At 33.7% G+C, this 17,009-nt stretch overlaps 1 protein-coding gene across 6 annotated transcripts in view; it reads left to right on the top strand.

The window, feature by feature from the left end:
- The first annotated feature begins 220 nt into the window (after window positions 1-220).
- Zdbf2 (zinc finger DBF-type containing 2) overlaps window positions 221-17,009 on the top strand; it is a 41,092-nt gene continuing 24,303 nt past the window's right edge. For 3 of the 6 annotated variants that reach the window (XM_048808402.1, XM_048808401.1, XM_048808400.1), the window contains exons 1-4: window positions 221-1,664; window positions 1,950-2,002; window positions 3,286-3,360; window positions 5,174-5,276. Coding sequence is in view for 1 of the 6 variants with exons in the window: in XM_048808400.1 (XP_048664357.1) it covers window positions 5,217-5,276 (60 nt within the window). In the remaining 5 variants the exon portion in view is untranslated. Of the gene's footprint in view, window positions 1,665-1,949; window positions 2,003-3,285; window positions 3,361-5,173; window positions 5,277-17,009 lie in introns of those variants that run through there. The other 3 variants (XM_048808403.1, XM_048808404.1, XM_015481305.2) reach the window with 2 other exon arrangements.

Genomic DNA, 17,009 nt, shown 5'->3' on the forward strand with positions numbered 1-17,009 from the left:
AAAACAAAAATGAAAACCCCAAACAACAATGAAGCAAAAAAGCCCAACTAACTGAAACTTACATGCGTTAATGTAAGTTAAAATATTAAGGTTATGTGGGGATATATTTTTAAAATTATTGACTCACCAACTGCTGTTTTTTTTTTTTTTTGTCAGATAAGACGGGTTTTTATCTTACACTTATAAATGAAATACTATGTAATCATTAAACATTCTGTTTGGAAATATATATATATATATATAATGGCATGTAAAGTGCTCATGATTAATTGAAGGGGTAGTAATAGGATGGAATGTTCAATATATTCCATTTTTGTAAAAATATGATTAGGAAGAATAAAGAATTTATAATAAATGTTAACAATGGGTGGTGGAAGTATGACTATTTGTGCTGCTTTTTATAATTGTACTATAACTAGTATTTTACTTTTGAAATAAAAATTAATAAAAATCACTTTTAAGGAAAAAATTTAAATGTGTGTTTTTCTAATTTATAAGACTAAATGAGACTGCTTTAAGGGATAATGACTCTTTGAATTTGAATATTTTGGATATCAATGAACTCTCTGTTATCCTAGGAAATGGTGCTGAGTAGTTTAAAAGTTACGTATTTCTTATATATAGTTAGTATCCCTTTGAGAAGCTCCTTTGAATAGGAGGAAATCATTGTTCCAGAATTTTCAAAGCACTCTTAAAAAAAAAATTCACTGCCTAAAGATATGTCTAAATTCTTTAGTCTGCTTTTGAATCCTACCATGTCAAAAACCTCAATGTACTTTTCCTGCTTTATTGCCCCTTAAATTCACAAATGAAACCATAGGTTCAGCTGAACTTGTTAATTTACTGTCTCAAAGTGTACCCATGCCTTCTTGCTTTTGTACTACCTATGACTTTTACATGGAATGTCTTTTCCTGACCTAAGCAAAGCCTTCCCATTTTCCAGAATCTGGTTTACAAAACCATGTCCACATTGACGTCCCTGGCTACTCCAGCTAAAACTGTACTTTGCAAATGAATCCATTAGCACTTATTAGTTTTGCAGTGCTGCGGATCAAACCCAGGGCTTCATGCGTACTAGGCGAGTATTCTACCCCAGCCCTGAATGTACAATTTTTATTTAGACTTTTCTTAAACGCTTCTTCACATTCTTGCATTAATTTTCCAGTTTCATTTTAAATTTCTTGATGGCAGGAAAACTTTTCTCATCTTTTGTGTCTGTCCCTTAAAGTTACTAAGCACCAAACTTTGTGCAGGGTATGTATTTAATAGCTGTATTTTGATTAAACAGTGGTGTCACTGACTGTTTTGAGCCCCGGTGTTGGAATTTTTTAAAATCAGTGATCCTAGGTAAGGATCAATCCTTTACCTACAACAATGTATAGGAATAAAAAACTGATTATTCTGCTTAATTGAGAGTTGGTCATGTTTTACAAGACCCAAACTTAATTTCAGGTATATATTTCTTTTAAAAATGTTTCATGAAGCTTATTTTGTGTTTGGTAGCATTTTGCCCTTAACCTTACAAAAGGCACAGCTGTGCCTTATATTCTTTTACAGCTACTCTTCACCTGGGATCCAGAGGTCTGAAGTGTTTGATGGTGGGTTAGATGGGTCATCAGTCATTCTGCTCCAGAACATCTTAGGAGGTCATGTTTTGACATTCAGTGAGTCATAGTATGTAGTATGTTCTGTGTTCAAAAGTTAATATTTTTTTCTATTATTGGAAGCATAATTGCATCACTGTTCAAACTTAAAATGATTTGGGGATACTTGTTGGTGAATGGTAGATACTTGTGGGACTACTGTTTCTTTCTTTTCTTTTCTTTTTTTTTTTTTTTTAACAGTGCTGGGGATCAAACCCAGGTCCTTGTGCATACTAGGCAAGCACTGAGCTACATGACTAGCTGGGACTTACCTTTTTTAAAAAATTGTTTTATTTTAATTTACAGATGTTTACCAGGATTCATATAGTGGATGAAATGCCTGCCCTTTTCTTCTCATGGTAAATAATTTGTTGCTTTATAAGAAATATCAATTCTAATAAAATTCAGAATTTGTATAAAAAGATCCAGTTATGCAAAGTAATATAATCTCAGACCATGAAGAATTGATCTTTTTAATGAGTAAGAATTTTATTAGTTCATAAACTGATGATGTAGATTATTAGGTCAGCTTATATATCAGATCACCTTGGAACATTTTTTTTTAATTTAAAATTTCTTCCACTTTTTAAAATTGGTGTGTTATAGTTGTACATAATGATGGGATTTGCTGTTACACATTTATACATGCATACAATATAACAATATAATCTGCCTAATATTCCTCCTCAGCACTCCCTCCACCCTCCTTCCTCCTACCTCAGTCCCGTTCCTCTGTTCTACTGATCTCACTTTGATTTTCACGAGATCCTCCTTAGCCTTTCTTTTTGGGTCATTTTAAATAATCATAATATCCATGTGCTTTGAATTCCCCCCATGCCAAGGAGATTTGATTTGGTAAGTTTTAGATGGGGTCCTAAAATTGAATGTTTATAAATGCAAACGTGTTTCTGATTCATTGTGACTTTTAATTGTGGCACTAGAGAGGATGGAAACAGTAGGTGAAAATACCATAGTAGTTAAAGGTCATAGGATTAAAGATTAAATAATATTTTTTGTGTGTGATGTTTGATTCATTTTCGTTTTGTCTTTCATTCAGCAAATGTTGAATTGTGTGTGTGTGTGTGTGTGTGTGTGTGTGTTTGGTAGTGGGGATTGAACCCAGGGGTGCTTAACCATAGAATTGCATTCCCAGCCCTTTTTTTTAAGAAAAATATTTTTTAGTTGGACACAATACTTTTATTTTTTTATGTGGTGCAGAGGATCGAACCCAGGGTTCTGCATGTGCTCAACCCTGAGCTACAACCCCAGCCCCTCCCAGTCCTTTTTTATATTTTATTTAGAGACAGGGTCTTGCTGAATTGCAAAGAACATCGCTAAATTGCTGAGGTTGATCTTGAACTCTCGATCTTGAACCGCCTCAGCCTCCAGAGATGCTGTGATTACAATTATGCGTCATTGTGCCCTGCTGATATATTTATTGATATATTTTCATAAATCACTAAAACATTTGTGATTTTATCATATTCAGAATTTAGGTTTAAGCTCAGGAGTTCTCTTAGCTTAAAAATTGCTGTATTTTTAATTTACAAACTGTTTCATTTTATTGCTTCAGATTAATAAATGAAGTAGATTAATGAGAAAATAGACCAAATAATAAGTGATTTCTTATATATTATTTCAGATGCTGGTTTAATTGATTTATTTTCCCCTACGTGTGGGAATTCAGAAAATCAAAGGTTTCCAATAAAAGTAATAGGTAAGTAAATGTTATTAAAGAATTTTAACTTAAAGCTTTTATATTCTCATCTTTTTAGTTTTAAGGCTGCAATTTCATTTTTCAGTCATTTTATTTTTTGGTATCAGGGATTGAACACAGAGGTGTTTAACCACTGAGTCCCCAGCCCTTTTATTTTTATTTTTTAATTTTGGGACAGGGTCTAACCAATTTGCTTACAGCCTCACTAATTTGCCTAGGCTGACTTTGTGATTCTCCTGCTTCAACCTCCCAAGCTGCTGGGATTACAGGTGTGTATCACCACACCTGGCTTTAGTTATTGATTTTGATATTTAAATCTTTTGTAGAATAATCTCATTTATAAACATTCACATTATAGAATAATTTTTATACATTTTCCAGCAGACAAGAATGTCTACAAATGGTGTGACTCTACGTTGTGTATAACCAGAGATATGAAAAATTGTGCTATTATATGTGTAATATGAATTGAAATATATTCTGCTGTCATATATAACAAATTAGAATAAATTTAAAAACGAATGTCTAAAATAATTAGAATTAAAAACTTGACAAAATTATTTGTAATTCTGTTTTCAGTTTAACAGAACAGGAATATCACATTGAATTAATTTGTTTACTTAAAGTAATAATGACGTGGTGTCAGTTAATAAATTGGCTGTGCATCAGAATTAGCTGGGAATTTAAAAAATTCTGAGCTTGCATGGTGGCACACACCTATAAATTCCAGTGGCTTAGAAGGCTGAGACCAGAGGATTCAAGTTCAAGGTCAGCACCTGCCACTTTGCAAGACCCTGTCTCTAAATAAAAAAAATAAAAAGGGCTGGGTTTGTAGCTCAGTGGTTAAGTGCCCCTGGATTCAATCCCTGGCACCAAATAAATAAATAAACAAATAATATGAATCCTAAACTTTTAACTCCTCTCTGCTAACTGATTTTGGCATTCAGCCTTGTTTGGGAACTACTACTGTATCTTAAGTTAGGGGATTATTGTTATAGGAGGGTGGAAGTTTGTTAAGAAATCTCAAAAGTAGCAGTAGGAAAAGATTCTGAGTATTTATTTTGATTTGTATAATTGTCAGAAGAGAAATGTCTCATGTTTCAGAGGCTGCCTTAGATATTACTCTGATTGTTGGCAACTTTGTTGGTAAATTATTCTCTGTCTCTGTTATAAACTGAGCAGAAACTGTCATGTGGTATCTTTTCTCTCATGACAGAGAATTAGCATTACTATATATGATATTAAGAGTTCAAATAATCTGAAATTTTATATAGAAACTTGGTAGGAAAATTAATGAGCTCCTTAAGATTATAGAAGTCCACTCACTATAGTAATACCTTAGAAATAATTTGCCTACACGTTACGTACTGTATTCTTCAATGAATCAGTTTCTAATAATTCTTGTAAATTAGCAGAAAATTGATAAGAAATTCAGTCATTTAAATCTTCAAATATTGACAACAAACTGCTCTTTAAGAAGATGCTATATTTTCAGATCCACTGCAGGATCACAAAGTGACTCAGTAGATCGTGGCTGCTTTGCATATTTTCTTAACTACTAATAGAAATATGAGTGAATTTCTCAGTCAGTTTCTTCATAGTAGTAAGGAATTATAGTGATTTTAAAAAAAATTTTATAGTTATTGATGGACAACAACATGCCTTTGTTTTTTTTTTTTAATTTTTATGTGGTGCTAGGGATTGAATTTAGTGCCTCATGCATGCTACGCAAGCAGTATGCCAAGGAGCTACAGCCCCAGCCCCTTATGGTGATTTTTTTTTGCCACCTTTCTTCTTCCTTTTTTTCCTCCAGCTTTGAGTATTCAAGAACAAAATAGCCATTTTGGTTATTCAACATGCAGAGGAAACAAGGATATTGCAGCTATTGCCGTGTGCAGTATCCTAACCTGGAACAGGTGAGAGGTTCCTACCAATATGATAATACCTATAAGGAACTTAAATGTGACTTTCTGTTCTTTTACATTTTACTAAATACATTTATTCATTCATTGAGCAGATTATGTTGAGAATCTACTAGTCAGTTGGCTGACACTGTTAAGATTCTAGGGATATGACCAAGAACAAAACCAAGTTTCTTTTTTTCATGGAGCTTAAATTCTAGCACAGTAAAACAGAAAATAGTCATGTAAATTTAGCATGTAAATTTAGTCATGTAAATTTAATATGTCAGAATGTAATAAATTTTTTTTAGGAAAATAGGGACAGGAGTACTATTTTAGATGGAGCAGCCAGGTAAGGCCTTTTTAAGAAAGTGACATTTGAATTGAGATTTTAATGAGGTTTACTGATATATATATAAAGAACAAAGACAGGGAAGAGTGTTTGTCACGCTAACCAAAAGCCAAGAGGCTATTGTGACTGCAGTAGAGATGGTTAAATATATGTTGAAAATAAATCAAAGAAGTAGATTCTGTAAAGACCTTGCAGGTTAAGGTAAGGACTTTGAATTTCAGGACAGAAGAGGTAAATCATCTAACTTATACTAAAAGAATGATTCTGACTACTATTAGGGAGAAGAGTTGGTATGGCATTTCTTTTAAATTTATTGTTTTATTGCAATATAATTCTCACACCATAAACTTAACCCCTTTAAAATGTGTAATTCAGAGATCTTTAGTACATGCATCAAGTGCATATACTAATGCCATTAGTGTCTTAATTCTAGAACATTTTCATCACCCTAAAAGGAAACCCTATACTCATTAATCAGTTACTCTGTATTCCCTTCTACCCCTAACCCTTGGTGACAACTAATCTGTTTTCTGTGTCAATAGATTTGACTATTCTGGATATTTTGTATAAATGGAATCATATACCATGTGACCTTTTGTGTCTGATGTTTTCACTTAGTGTAAAATTTTCAAGTTTGATCTGTGTCATAGCATGTAGTACTATCTCTCTTTTTCATGACTGAATATTATTCTCTTATAAAGATAATACTACATTTTGTTTATTCATTCAATAATTGATGACTGTTTAGGTTTTTAAATTTTTTTTTGGCTACCATGAATATATCTGCTATGTACTTTTGTGTATAAGATTTTGTGTGGACATATGTTTTCAGTTCCCTTTATGTATATGTGTGTCTGTGTGTTTGTACATTTATAGGAGTGTTATTGTTGAGTCATATGGTGTGTTAAGTTTTTTTGAGGAACTGCCTCACTATTTTCCAAAGTAGATGTACGGTTTTATGTAAGTTATCGCTAGCAGTGTATGAGGGTTTCAGTTATTCCTCATCCTTACCAGCACTTATTATCTTTTAAAAATTATAACCATTTTTAGTGGATGCAAAGTGATATCTCATTGTGGCTTTGATTGACATTTCCCTAATGTCACTGAGCATCTTTTCATGTGCCAGTTATGTATCTTCTTTGGATGAATGCCTGTTCAAATCCTGTGTCTATTTTTTAATTGGGTTGTCATTTAATTGTTATGTGGTAAGTCTTTATGTATTCCGGGCACTAGACCCTTATGAGATATATGATTTACAAATACTTGCCTGATAGTATGCTTCAGTGTACAAAGGTTTTTAATTTTGCTATCATTGAATTTAACCTTTTTTTTTTTTTTTTTTTTGGTGTTGGTCCTGGGGATTGAACCCAGGGTCTTGTGCATGCAAGGAAGTGCTCTGCCATTGAACTGTATCCCCAACCCTGTACCTTGTGTTCTTGATGTCAGAGAGATTGCCTAGTCCAAGATCATGAGGATTTATGCTTATATTTCCCTCCGAGAGTTTTATAATTACTCTTACAGTTAGATGTTTGGTCCATTTTGAGTTAATTTTTGTATGTGACATGAGATAGGGGCTCCAGTTTCATTCTTTTGCATGTGATATCCAGTAATCCCAGCATAATTTGTTGAAAATATCCTTTTCTCATTGAATTGTCTTTATATATCTGTTGAAAATTAGTAGACCATAGGTATAAGAGTTTATTTCTATACTTTCAAGTTTATTCTACCGGTCTATATATTTACTCTAATGCCAGTACCACAGTCTTTTTTTTTTTTTTTTTAATATTTATTATTTATTGTTTTCGGCAGACACAACATCTTTGTTTGTATGTGGTGCTGAGGATCGAACCCGGGCCGCACGCATGCTAGGCAAGCGCGCTACCGCTTGAGCCACATCCCCAGCCCATACCACAGTCTTTTAAAAAATATATTTTTAAGTTTTAATTGATGCATAGTAATTGTACATATTTATGAGGTGCAGCATGACATTTCAGTTCATGTATACAATGTGTAATGGTGAGATTATGATAATTGGTGTATTCATAAAAATAAGACATTTATCATTTCTTTGTTCAGAATCCTCTCTGTTATTTTTTAGATTTTTTTTAGTTGTAGATGGACACAATATGTTTTTTTAAAAAAAAAAATTTTTAGTTTCAGTTGGACACAATACCTCTATTTTATTTATTTTTATGTGGTGCTGAGGATCGAACCCAGTGCCTCACGCCTGCAAGGCAGGTGCTCTACCACTGAGCTACAGCCCTAGTTCCCTCTCTACTATTTTAAAATGTACACCTAATAGTGGTTAACCATAGTTATTACTATAATAATGGTAACTATTATTCTAGTCTCTATTACAAGATCAGCTTTTGAACTCCCACACATGAAAGCATGCAGTATTTGTCTTTGTCTTACTTCATTTAACATAAGGTCCTCCAGTTCATTTGTTACTACAAATGACAAGGTTTCATTTTTTATTATGGCTTAATAATATTCCATTGTATTTATACGTACCACCTTTTCTTCTATCGGTTCATCAATGGACAATTTGGTTGATTCCATTTCTTGGCTGTTGTGCATAGTGCTGCAGGAAACATGGGAATGCAGTTGTCTCTTCAACATACTGATTTTATTTTCTTTGGATATATATCCAGTAGTAGGATTACTTGGTCATATGACAATTCTGTTTCTAGTTTTCTGAGGAAACTCTACAGTTTTCCACAATGGATTTTCATTCCAACCAATAGTATATGAGAATTCTCCTTTCTCTACATCCGTCCCAGCATTTGTTATTTTTTGTCTTTTTGATAATAGTCTTTCTTACTGGAGTAAGAAAGTAATGTTGTAATGTTGAGCATTTTTTCACGCACTTGACCACCATTTGTGTATCTTCTTTTGAAAATGTCCCGTTTAGGTAATTTGCTTATTATTAAACCAAATTTTTGCTATTGAGTTGTTTGAGTCCTTTATGTTTTCTGGAAATTAATTCATTATTAGGCAAATAGTTTGCAAATATTTTCTTCCAGTTGTGGGTTGTTTCTTCACTCTATTGATTATTTCCTCTGTTGTGCAGAAGTGTTTCAGTTTAATGTTAATAAAATTTGTCAGTTTTTGCTTTTGTTGCGTGTGCTTTGGGGATCATATTCAAAAACTTTTGCCCAGACCCAGTGTTTTGAAGCTTTTCCCTTATGTTTTCTTCTAGTAGTTTTATGTTTTTGGAGTCTTACACTGAAGTCTTTGGTTTGTATTGAGTTGATTTTTGAATATGGTAAGAGAGAAGTCCAGTTTTATTTTCCTAAATATGGATATTTAGTTTTCCTAGCACTATTTACTGAAGAGGCTTTCCATTTTCCTGCATATGTTCTTGCTACCTTTGTTGAAAATTAGTTGGTTATAAATACATAGATTTATTTTTGTAATTTCTGTTTTGTGCCTTTGAGATATATGTCTGTTTTTGTTCTAGTACTATACCATTTGTTTACTATAGATTTGTGGTATGATTTGAAGTTAGGTATTATAATGCCCTACCTTTGTTCTTTTTGCTCAGGATTGCTTTGGCTGTTCAGGGTCTTTTGTGGTTTTCATATGAATTTTATGATTTTTTTCTATTTCTGTGAAGAATATCATTGACCTGGGTACAGTGGTATATGCCTGTAATCTCAGCAGCTCAGGAGGTTAAAGCAGGAGGGATACTGAGTTCAAAGCCAGCCTCACCAACTTAGCGAGGCTCTAAGCAACTCAGTGAGACCCTGTCTCTAAATAAAATACAAAAAAGAGCTGGAGAGGGGCTGGGGTTATGGCTCAGCGGTACAGTGCTTGCCTGGCACGTGTGAGGCTCTGGGTTCGATTCTCAGCACCACATAAAAATAACTAAAATAAAGGTATTGTGTCCAACTACAACTAAAAAATATTTATTTTTTTTAAAAAAAGGGCAGGAGATATGGTTTAATGGTTCATGCCCCTGAGTTCAATTCCCAGAACCAAAAAAAAAGAGAAAACAATATCATTTATATTCTGATAGAATTGTATTGAATCTGTAGGATTGGATAGTATGGACATTTTAACATTAGTTCTTCTAATCCATGAACAGGGAATGTCTTTCCATTTTTGCATCCTCTTCAATTTTGGTCTTTTGTGTTTCATAATTTTCATTGTACAGTCTTTAGCTTCTTTGGTTAAATTTATTCCAAGATATTATTATTTTTTTAATAGCTATTTTTAGTGGTATTTATTTCTTGGTAATTTTGTAATTGATGTATAAAAAACTACTTTTTAATGTTGATATTGTATCCTACCACCTTATTAAATTTACTTATCAGTTCCAACAATATTTTGGGAGAGTCTTTAGGTTTTACCTATATAAAATTACATAGTCTGCAAACTGATAATTTGATCTCCTCTTTTCCTCTTTGAATGCCCTTTATTTTTTTTTAATCTTATTTCCTTGGCTAAGACTTCCAATACTGTCTCTCAAATAAGAGTGGTGAAATATAGACATCCTTGATTGTAGAGGAAATGGATTTCAGCTTTTCTTTATTTAGTAGGTTATAGGCTATGAGTTTCTCATGTATAGTCCTTGCCATACTTCAGTACCTAATTTTTTGAGAATTTTTATCATGAAGAGACATTGAATTTTATCAAATGCCTTTTCTGCATGTATTAAAATAATCATAACAGTTGTCATTCATTATTCTATTGATGTGATTGATGTATTATGTTCAGCACTTTGTATATATTCAGCCATCCTTACATCCTTGGATAAAACCCACTCGATCTTGGTGTATAATCATTTTTGTGTGTTGTTGGATTAATTTATTCATTTTTTTTTTTTTAGAATTTTAACATCTGTGCTCATCAGGGATATGGGTTAGACATTTTCTTTAATTTTTTTTTGTGTGTGTTCTTATCTGGTTCTGGTGTCAGCATAATGCCTTATAAAATGAGTTTGGAAGAGTTCCCTTCCTTTCAATACTTTGGAATAGTTTGAGAGGTAGCATTAGTTCTTTAAAGATTTGGTAAAATTCATGGGTGAATCCATCTGGTCCTGAACTTTTCTTTCTTCGTACACTTTTTATTACTGTTTCAATCTTGTTATTGGTTTGTTGAGGTTTTCTGTCTTCATAGTCCAATTTCAGTAGGTTGTTTTTTTCTAGAAACACATTTCTTTTAGGTTTTACAACTTTTTGGAATGTCATTGTTCATAATAGTTCCTAATGACCTTTGTATCCCTCTACTATCAGTTGTAATGTCTCTTTTTTCATCCCTGATTTTATTTGGGTCTTCTCTTTTCCCTTTTCTGGAGATTGAATACAGGGCCTTGTGTATGCTAAGCACATGTTCTTCCAATGATCTACACTCCCAGCACCCTTTTTCTCTGTTAATCTAGTTAATGATTTGTCAATTCTGTCATTTCTAAAAAACAACTCTTTATGTGATTTTCATTTACATATATTTTTGTTCTCTATTTCATTTTATTTCTGCTCTGATTTTTGTTATTTGTTTCCTCCAATTTTAATGGGTTTTGTTTTTTTCTTTTGTAGTTCCTTGAATTGCATGATTAAATTTGTTTATTTAAAATAATTTTTATTTGCTATAAAATACTTCCCTCTTAGTACTTTATTTGCAGTAGTCCATAGGTTCTGAAGGGTTGTTTCAATTTTCATTAGTTTCAAGACATTTTACCCCTGCCCCCTACCCCGCCCCTTTTTTTGAGATAGGAGTCTTGCTGTGTTGTCTAGGCTTGTCTCAGTTCTTGGGCACAGGTGATCCTCCTACCTCAGCCCCTCAGGTGCTAAGAAAACAGACATGTACCACCACCCCTGTCCCTAAATTACCCTTTTGAATTCTTCACTGACCCATTGTTTAAGAGCACATTGTTTAGTTTTCATGTATTTGTACAGTTTTTTTATATATATGTGTATAATATATATACACACACACACACACATATATAGATGTGTGTGTGTATGTGTGTGTGTATATATATATACGCACACACACATATTTTTTTAGTTGTCAGTGAACCTTTATTTTTTATTTATTTATATGTGGTGCTGAGAATTTAACCCAGTGCCTCACACATGCTAGGCAAGTGCTCTTTCTAAAGTTACTTTTGTTTATTATTAGTTTTATTCCAGTCTGGTCAGAGAAGACACATGTGCTGATTTTGATTCCTTATATACATTGTTGAGACTTATTTCATAGCCTAACATATTAGAAAATGTTCAAGCATATAGGTTTGATTCTCTTTATTGTATATCTGCGCTATTGCTTTGTATTTTCATGCTGGTAGTTATCCTTTTGCTTCTAGTATAGCAATCCCTTAAACATATCTTACAGAGCTGATCTGATGGTGGTGAATTCCGTCAGTTTTTGTCTTGAAAAGTCTGTCACTTTTATTTCTGAAGGATAGCTGTGCTGGGTATATTATTCTTGATTGGCAGTTTTCTTCCTACAACTTTGAATATATGTATTTTTATGTCTGCTTTTAATTTTTCCCCATTTTTATTGGTTCTTTTTAGAATCAATACATTTTTTTTACATTGGGATTCATTTTGACATAATTATAAAGGCATGGAATATAACTTGCTGTAATTCAGTCCCAAATATTTCCCCTTTCCTGTTCCTCCTCCATCCTCCTGTTCCCTTTCCTCTACTATTGATCTTTCTGCTATTTACTTTTAGTTTTTTTTTTAAACATAGTATATTGTGGTGAGAGTCACTGTGGTATATTCATATATGTACATTGGAAAGATAGGTTAGATTGATTTTGAATATATTATTCCTTTCTCTCTTGGCCTGTAAGGTGTCTGCTGGTAGGTCTACTTGTTAGTCTAATAGGGATCTTCTTCTGTATGACTTGATGCTTTTCTCTTGCTGTTTTTAGAATTTATTTCTCTTTCACTTTTGACAGTTTGATTATGACTCAAGAGAGTGTGTTGGTTATCTAGTTATTACTGAGGATAAAACGACTTACAGAAAGGAAAAATTTATTTTGGCTCATAGTTTTGAAGGTTTCAGTTCAGACTTGGTTAACCTTGCTTGAGCTTGTGGTTAGGCAGGATATTATGGTAGGGAGTGTGTGGTAGAGCAAAGCTGTTTACCTCCTACCCTGTGTGCAAAAAGAAGAGGAGTGGGCTCCTCTTGTGAATTGTGAAAGGGGTTTTACAATTCCTTTGAGGGCTTTTGCTTTTGCTTCTAGTGTAGGAATACCTTCCAATGACTTAGAACTTCCTAATAGGCCCCATCTTTCCATTTTTCCTCCTTTTTTCTTTTTCTTTTTTTTGTGCCCGGTATCAAACCTAGGACATTGAACATACAAGTGCTCTACTATTGAGCTATATCCCCATTCCAGTTTCTACAACTTCTAATAGTTCCAAGTAGAGGACCAATCCTTTAACACATAGGCCTTTGGGAGATATTCCAGGTCCAAACTGTTGCAGAGAGAACCTTTTATGGTAGAATCTATTGGAGCTCCTTTGAGCTTCCTGAACCTGAATGTGCATATCTTTCTTACGATTTGGAAAAATTCAGCAGTTATTTTACTGAATAGGTTTATTTTTTAAAAATTCCCTTTATTGGGCTGGGGTTGTGGCTCAGTGGTAGAGCACTCACCTAACAAGTGTGAGGTGCTGGGTTCAATCCTCAGTACCATATAAAAATAAATAAGTAAAATAAAGATATTGTGTCCAACTACAACTAAAAATTTGTTTAAAAAAATTCCCTTTGGACTGGGGTATATCTCAGTTGGTAGAGTGCTTGTCTAGTATATATGTATAAGGCCCTGGGGGAAAGAAAGAAAAGGAAAAAAATTCCCTTTATCTTTTCTAGTTTTTTAAAGAATACCCATAAATGCAAAGGTTTCCTTGCTTAATCATCTCCCCTGAGTCTTAATAGACTTTGACCATTCTTTTAAATTTTTTTCCCCAGTACTAGGAATTGAACCTAGGGCCTTTCTATAGTTAGGCAAGTGCTTTACCACTGAAGTGTACATCCTTAGCCCACAAAAAACCTGTACTTAAGCTCAGAAATTATTCTGCTTGATCTTATTTGCTATTAAGAGCTTCAATTGTAGTTTGTCTTTGATTTATTGAGTTCTTTAGCTCCAACATTATTATTGAACATTGATTCTGTTTTGTGACCTCTTTTTGGTGAATTTATCATTCATATTGTAAATTGTCTTCTTAAGTTCATTAAATTGTCTGCATTCTCTTGTATCTCATTGAGTTTCCTTAAAATCTTTTGAATTCTTTTTCAGATAGTTTGTTGGTTTTCTTTTCTTTGAGATTTGTTGCTGAAGAGTTATTAAGTTGCTTTTGAAGCATCATGTAACCTTGTTTTTTTATGATTCTTGTGTTACTACATGGATATTTGTGCATACAACAAATCAGTTGTGTATACTACTTTTACAGGGTGATTTTCATAGTAAACAACTCTCCTGTTGATGTGTCCTCATTATTGAGTTAGATAAAATACATTGGTTTTGGTTCTAGGTTAATGTGTTAGCATAGTGCCCATGTAATTTTTTCACCTATAATCAGTTTTGGAGTTGCCTGAGGATATATTGGTGGCCTAGATTCAGGGGTCATAGGGTTGCAGCTTTCTTAGGCATGGTGAGTTTGCTGGCAACTCTGGGTGTAGTACTTCTGGCTCCTAATGAGTGTGTCCATAGGTGTGATTTGCATAGGGGTTGGGCCATTTTGGTGGGCCTTGGCAGATGAGGCACAGTGGTATAGCAGTGGAGGCAAAGGTCCCATCATTTTCTAAGAGCTGGGTTGGGGTGGGCTTCCTTTAGTGTGGGCCTAGGTGAATCTGGTGCTGTGTGCCTGGTAGTGGGTTAGAGTGTCAGTGTGTGAAGGCTGTGTGGGGACTGGTCTGCACTGGAAGAGGGCTCCTGTCAGTGTTCAAGGGTTGTGAAGGTGACTTTGCACACCTTCCAGTGGCTAATCTGCTCATATGGGGCTGTCTGCTTGCTTCCTTGGGCTGAGGGTGGATGGGTGGGGTCCTGAGTCTTTGCATCTGAGTCTTGAGTCAAACAGCTTTGTTCCATCATATGCTCCCTGCCATAATTGCTGCCTTTACACAGGCCCAGAAGCAACCCAATCAGTCTAGGAGTGAAAACTCTAAAATTGTGAGCCAAAGCAAACCTTTCCTCTTTGTAAGTTGATTATCTCAGATGTTTTGTTGCAATAATGAAAAGTTGACTAACACACTTTCTCTGTTAGGCTATCATGAGTCTTTGTGGTCTGTGACATCTTTGCAATATCTTCACTTTGCTATGAAGCTGTGCTTCAAACACTATAGTGAAATGATTATTGCATTTTCTTTTTGGTCTTGAGTGTGTTTGTGTGTGTGCTCAAGCACGCACATGTACGTGGAGGAAAATGTGCTAGGCACAGCTAGTCAGACATCACTCCTGCAGTCTTGTGTATTATAATTTTGTATTAAGTTTTGAAATCCAGAAGTTTGAGCCATCTAACTTTGTTCTTTTATTTCAAGATTGTTTTTGTTCCATATGCATTTTAGGGTTACCTCTTCAATTTCTTCAGCAAGGCAGCTGTATTCTGATAGGGATTTTGTTGAACCTGTAGATAAACTGAGGGAGTATTCGTAAGTCTTCCAAATCATGAACAGGGAGTGTGTATTTCCATTTATATGCAGCTTCTTTAAAATCTTACAGCAGTGTTTTGTGATTTTTAAATGTACAAGTCTTACAGTGTTTATGTTAAATTTATTCCTAAGTATTTTATTCTTTTCAATGCTATTGTAAATGAAATTGTTTTCTTAATTCATTTTGGATTGTTCATTGCTAATATACAGAGTGATATAATAGCTTTAAAAAATTTTTTTTAGTTGTTGATGGGCACAATACCTTTATTTTATTTATTTATTTTTATATGGTGCTAAGGATCAAACCCAGTGCTTCACACATGCCAAGCAAGCGCTCTACCACTGAGCTACAACCCCAGCTCTATAATAGCTTTTTTTTAAAAAATATTTTTTACATGTTTATGAACCTTTATTCTATTCATGTATTTATATGTGGTGCTGAGAATTGAATCCAGCACTTCATACATGCTAGACAAGTGCTTTACCACTGAGCCACAACTCCAGCCCTATAATAGCTTTTTAAAATATTGATTTTGTATTATGCAATGTTGCTGAACTTATTTTTTAGCTTTAATAATTTTTTAATAGATTTTTTAGGATTTTTTAATATGTAAGATCATATCATCATCAAATAGTTTTGCTACTTCTTTTCCAGTCTGGAAACCATTTATTTATTATGAAAGGATGTAGGCTTTGTCAAATCCTTATGTGCACCTATTAGAAGTTATGTATTTTTCACTTAGCCAATTAATATAGCATATTACTCTATTAGCTCAGGCTGCCATAATAAAATACCAGAGACTAGGTGGCTTAAATAGCAGAAATTAATTTCTTAATTGGCTAGGAAGTCAAGATTTAGGTGTCAGTTTTTGGTGAAGGCTCTCTTCCTAGGTTGTGGATGGCCGCTTTCTTACTGTATTATCACTTGGCAGAGGGAAGGATGATCTCTCTGTCTCTCTTCTCAGACGGTCACTGATCCTATCAGATTAGGAACCCATCCTTATAATTTCATTTAGCCTTAATTATTTCCTAATAGCCTTGTTTCCAAATATAGTCACATTAGGGGCTAGAACTTCAACATATGAATTTTGGGTAGATGCCGTTAAGTCTCTATAGTAATTACATTAATTGATTTTCTGATGTTAAACTAATCTCATTTTCCTGTAATAAATTGTACTTGGTTGTGGTGTTATTATCCTTTTTGTGTTGTTGGATTTGGTTTGCTACTAATCTGTTGAGGATTTTTGTGTTTGCATTCATAAGGTCCAACATTTATTATGAATGCAGATGTAAAAATCCTCAACAGGGTTGTTGATAGTGTTCTTTTCTGTGATGTCTTTGTGTGATTTTTGTATGAGGTTAATAGCAACCTCCCAGAATGAATTGAGTAGTGTTCCCTTCTTTTTTTTGTTGGAAGAATTTATAAAGTATTGTATGTGGAGATTTTGAGATAAGTATTCTTGGTAATAGTAGCTACAGTTTTCTGACTAAGGTTGTTAACTTAGAACTGAGCCTCAAGTTTTTCTTTAGGGTCTGAGCAATAGAATTGCATCATAAAGTGGTCATATAATGACATTCTGGGTCTGCTAATGCTAAATGGTTACACCTTAGATGATAAGTTTATAATATACAAAAATTTGGCTGTGTGGTGGCATTTGTTTTGTTTAATTATCTAATAGTAATCACTTAATTTCCTACTAAGAAAAAAATTTCATTATTGTGGATTTGAACCCCTCTGCCCTTTTAAAAAGAAATGATTTTTAATGCTGATCATAAATATGAGGAGG

This window comes from Marmota marmota, unplaced genomic scaffold (assembly GCF_001458135.2).
Source record: "Marmota marmota marmota unplaced genomic scaffold, marMar, whole genome shotgun sequence".
Taxonomy (NCBI): Eukaryota; Metazoa; Chordata; class Mammalia; order Rodentia; family Sciuridae; genus Marmota; species Marmota marmota.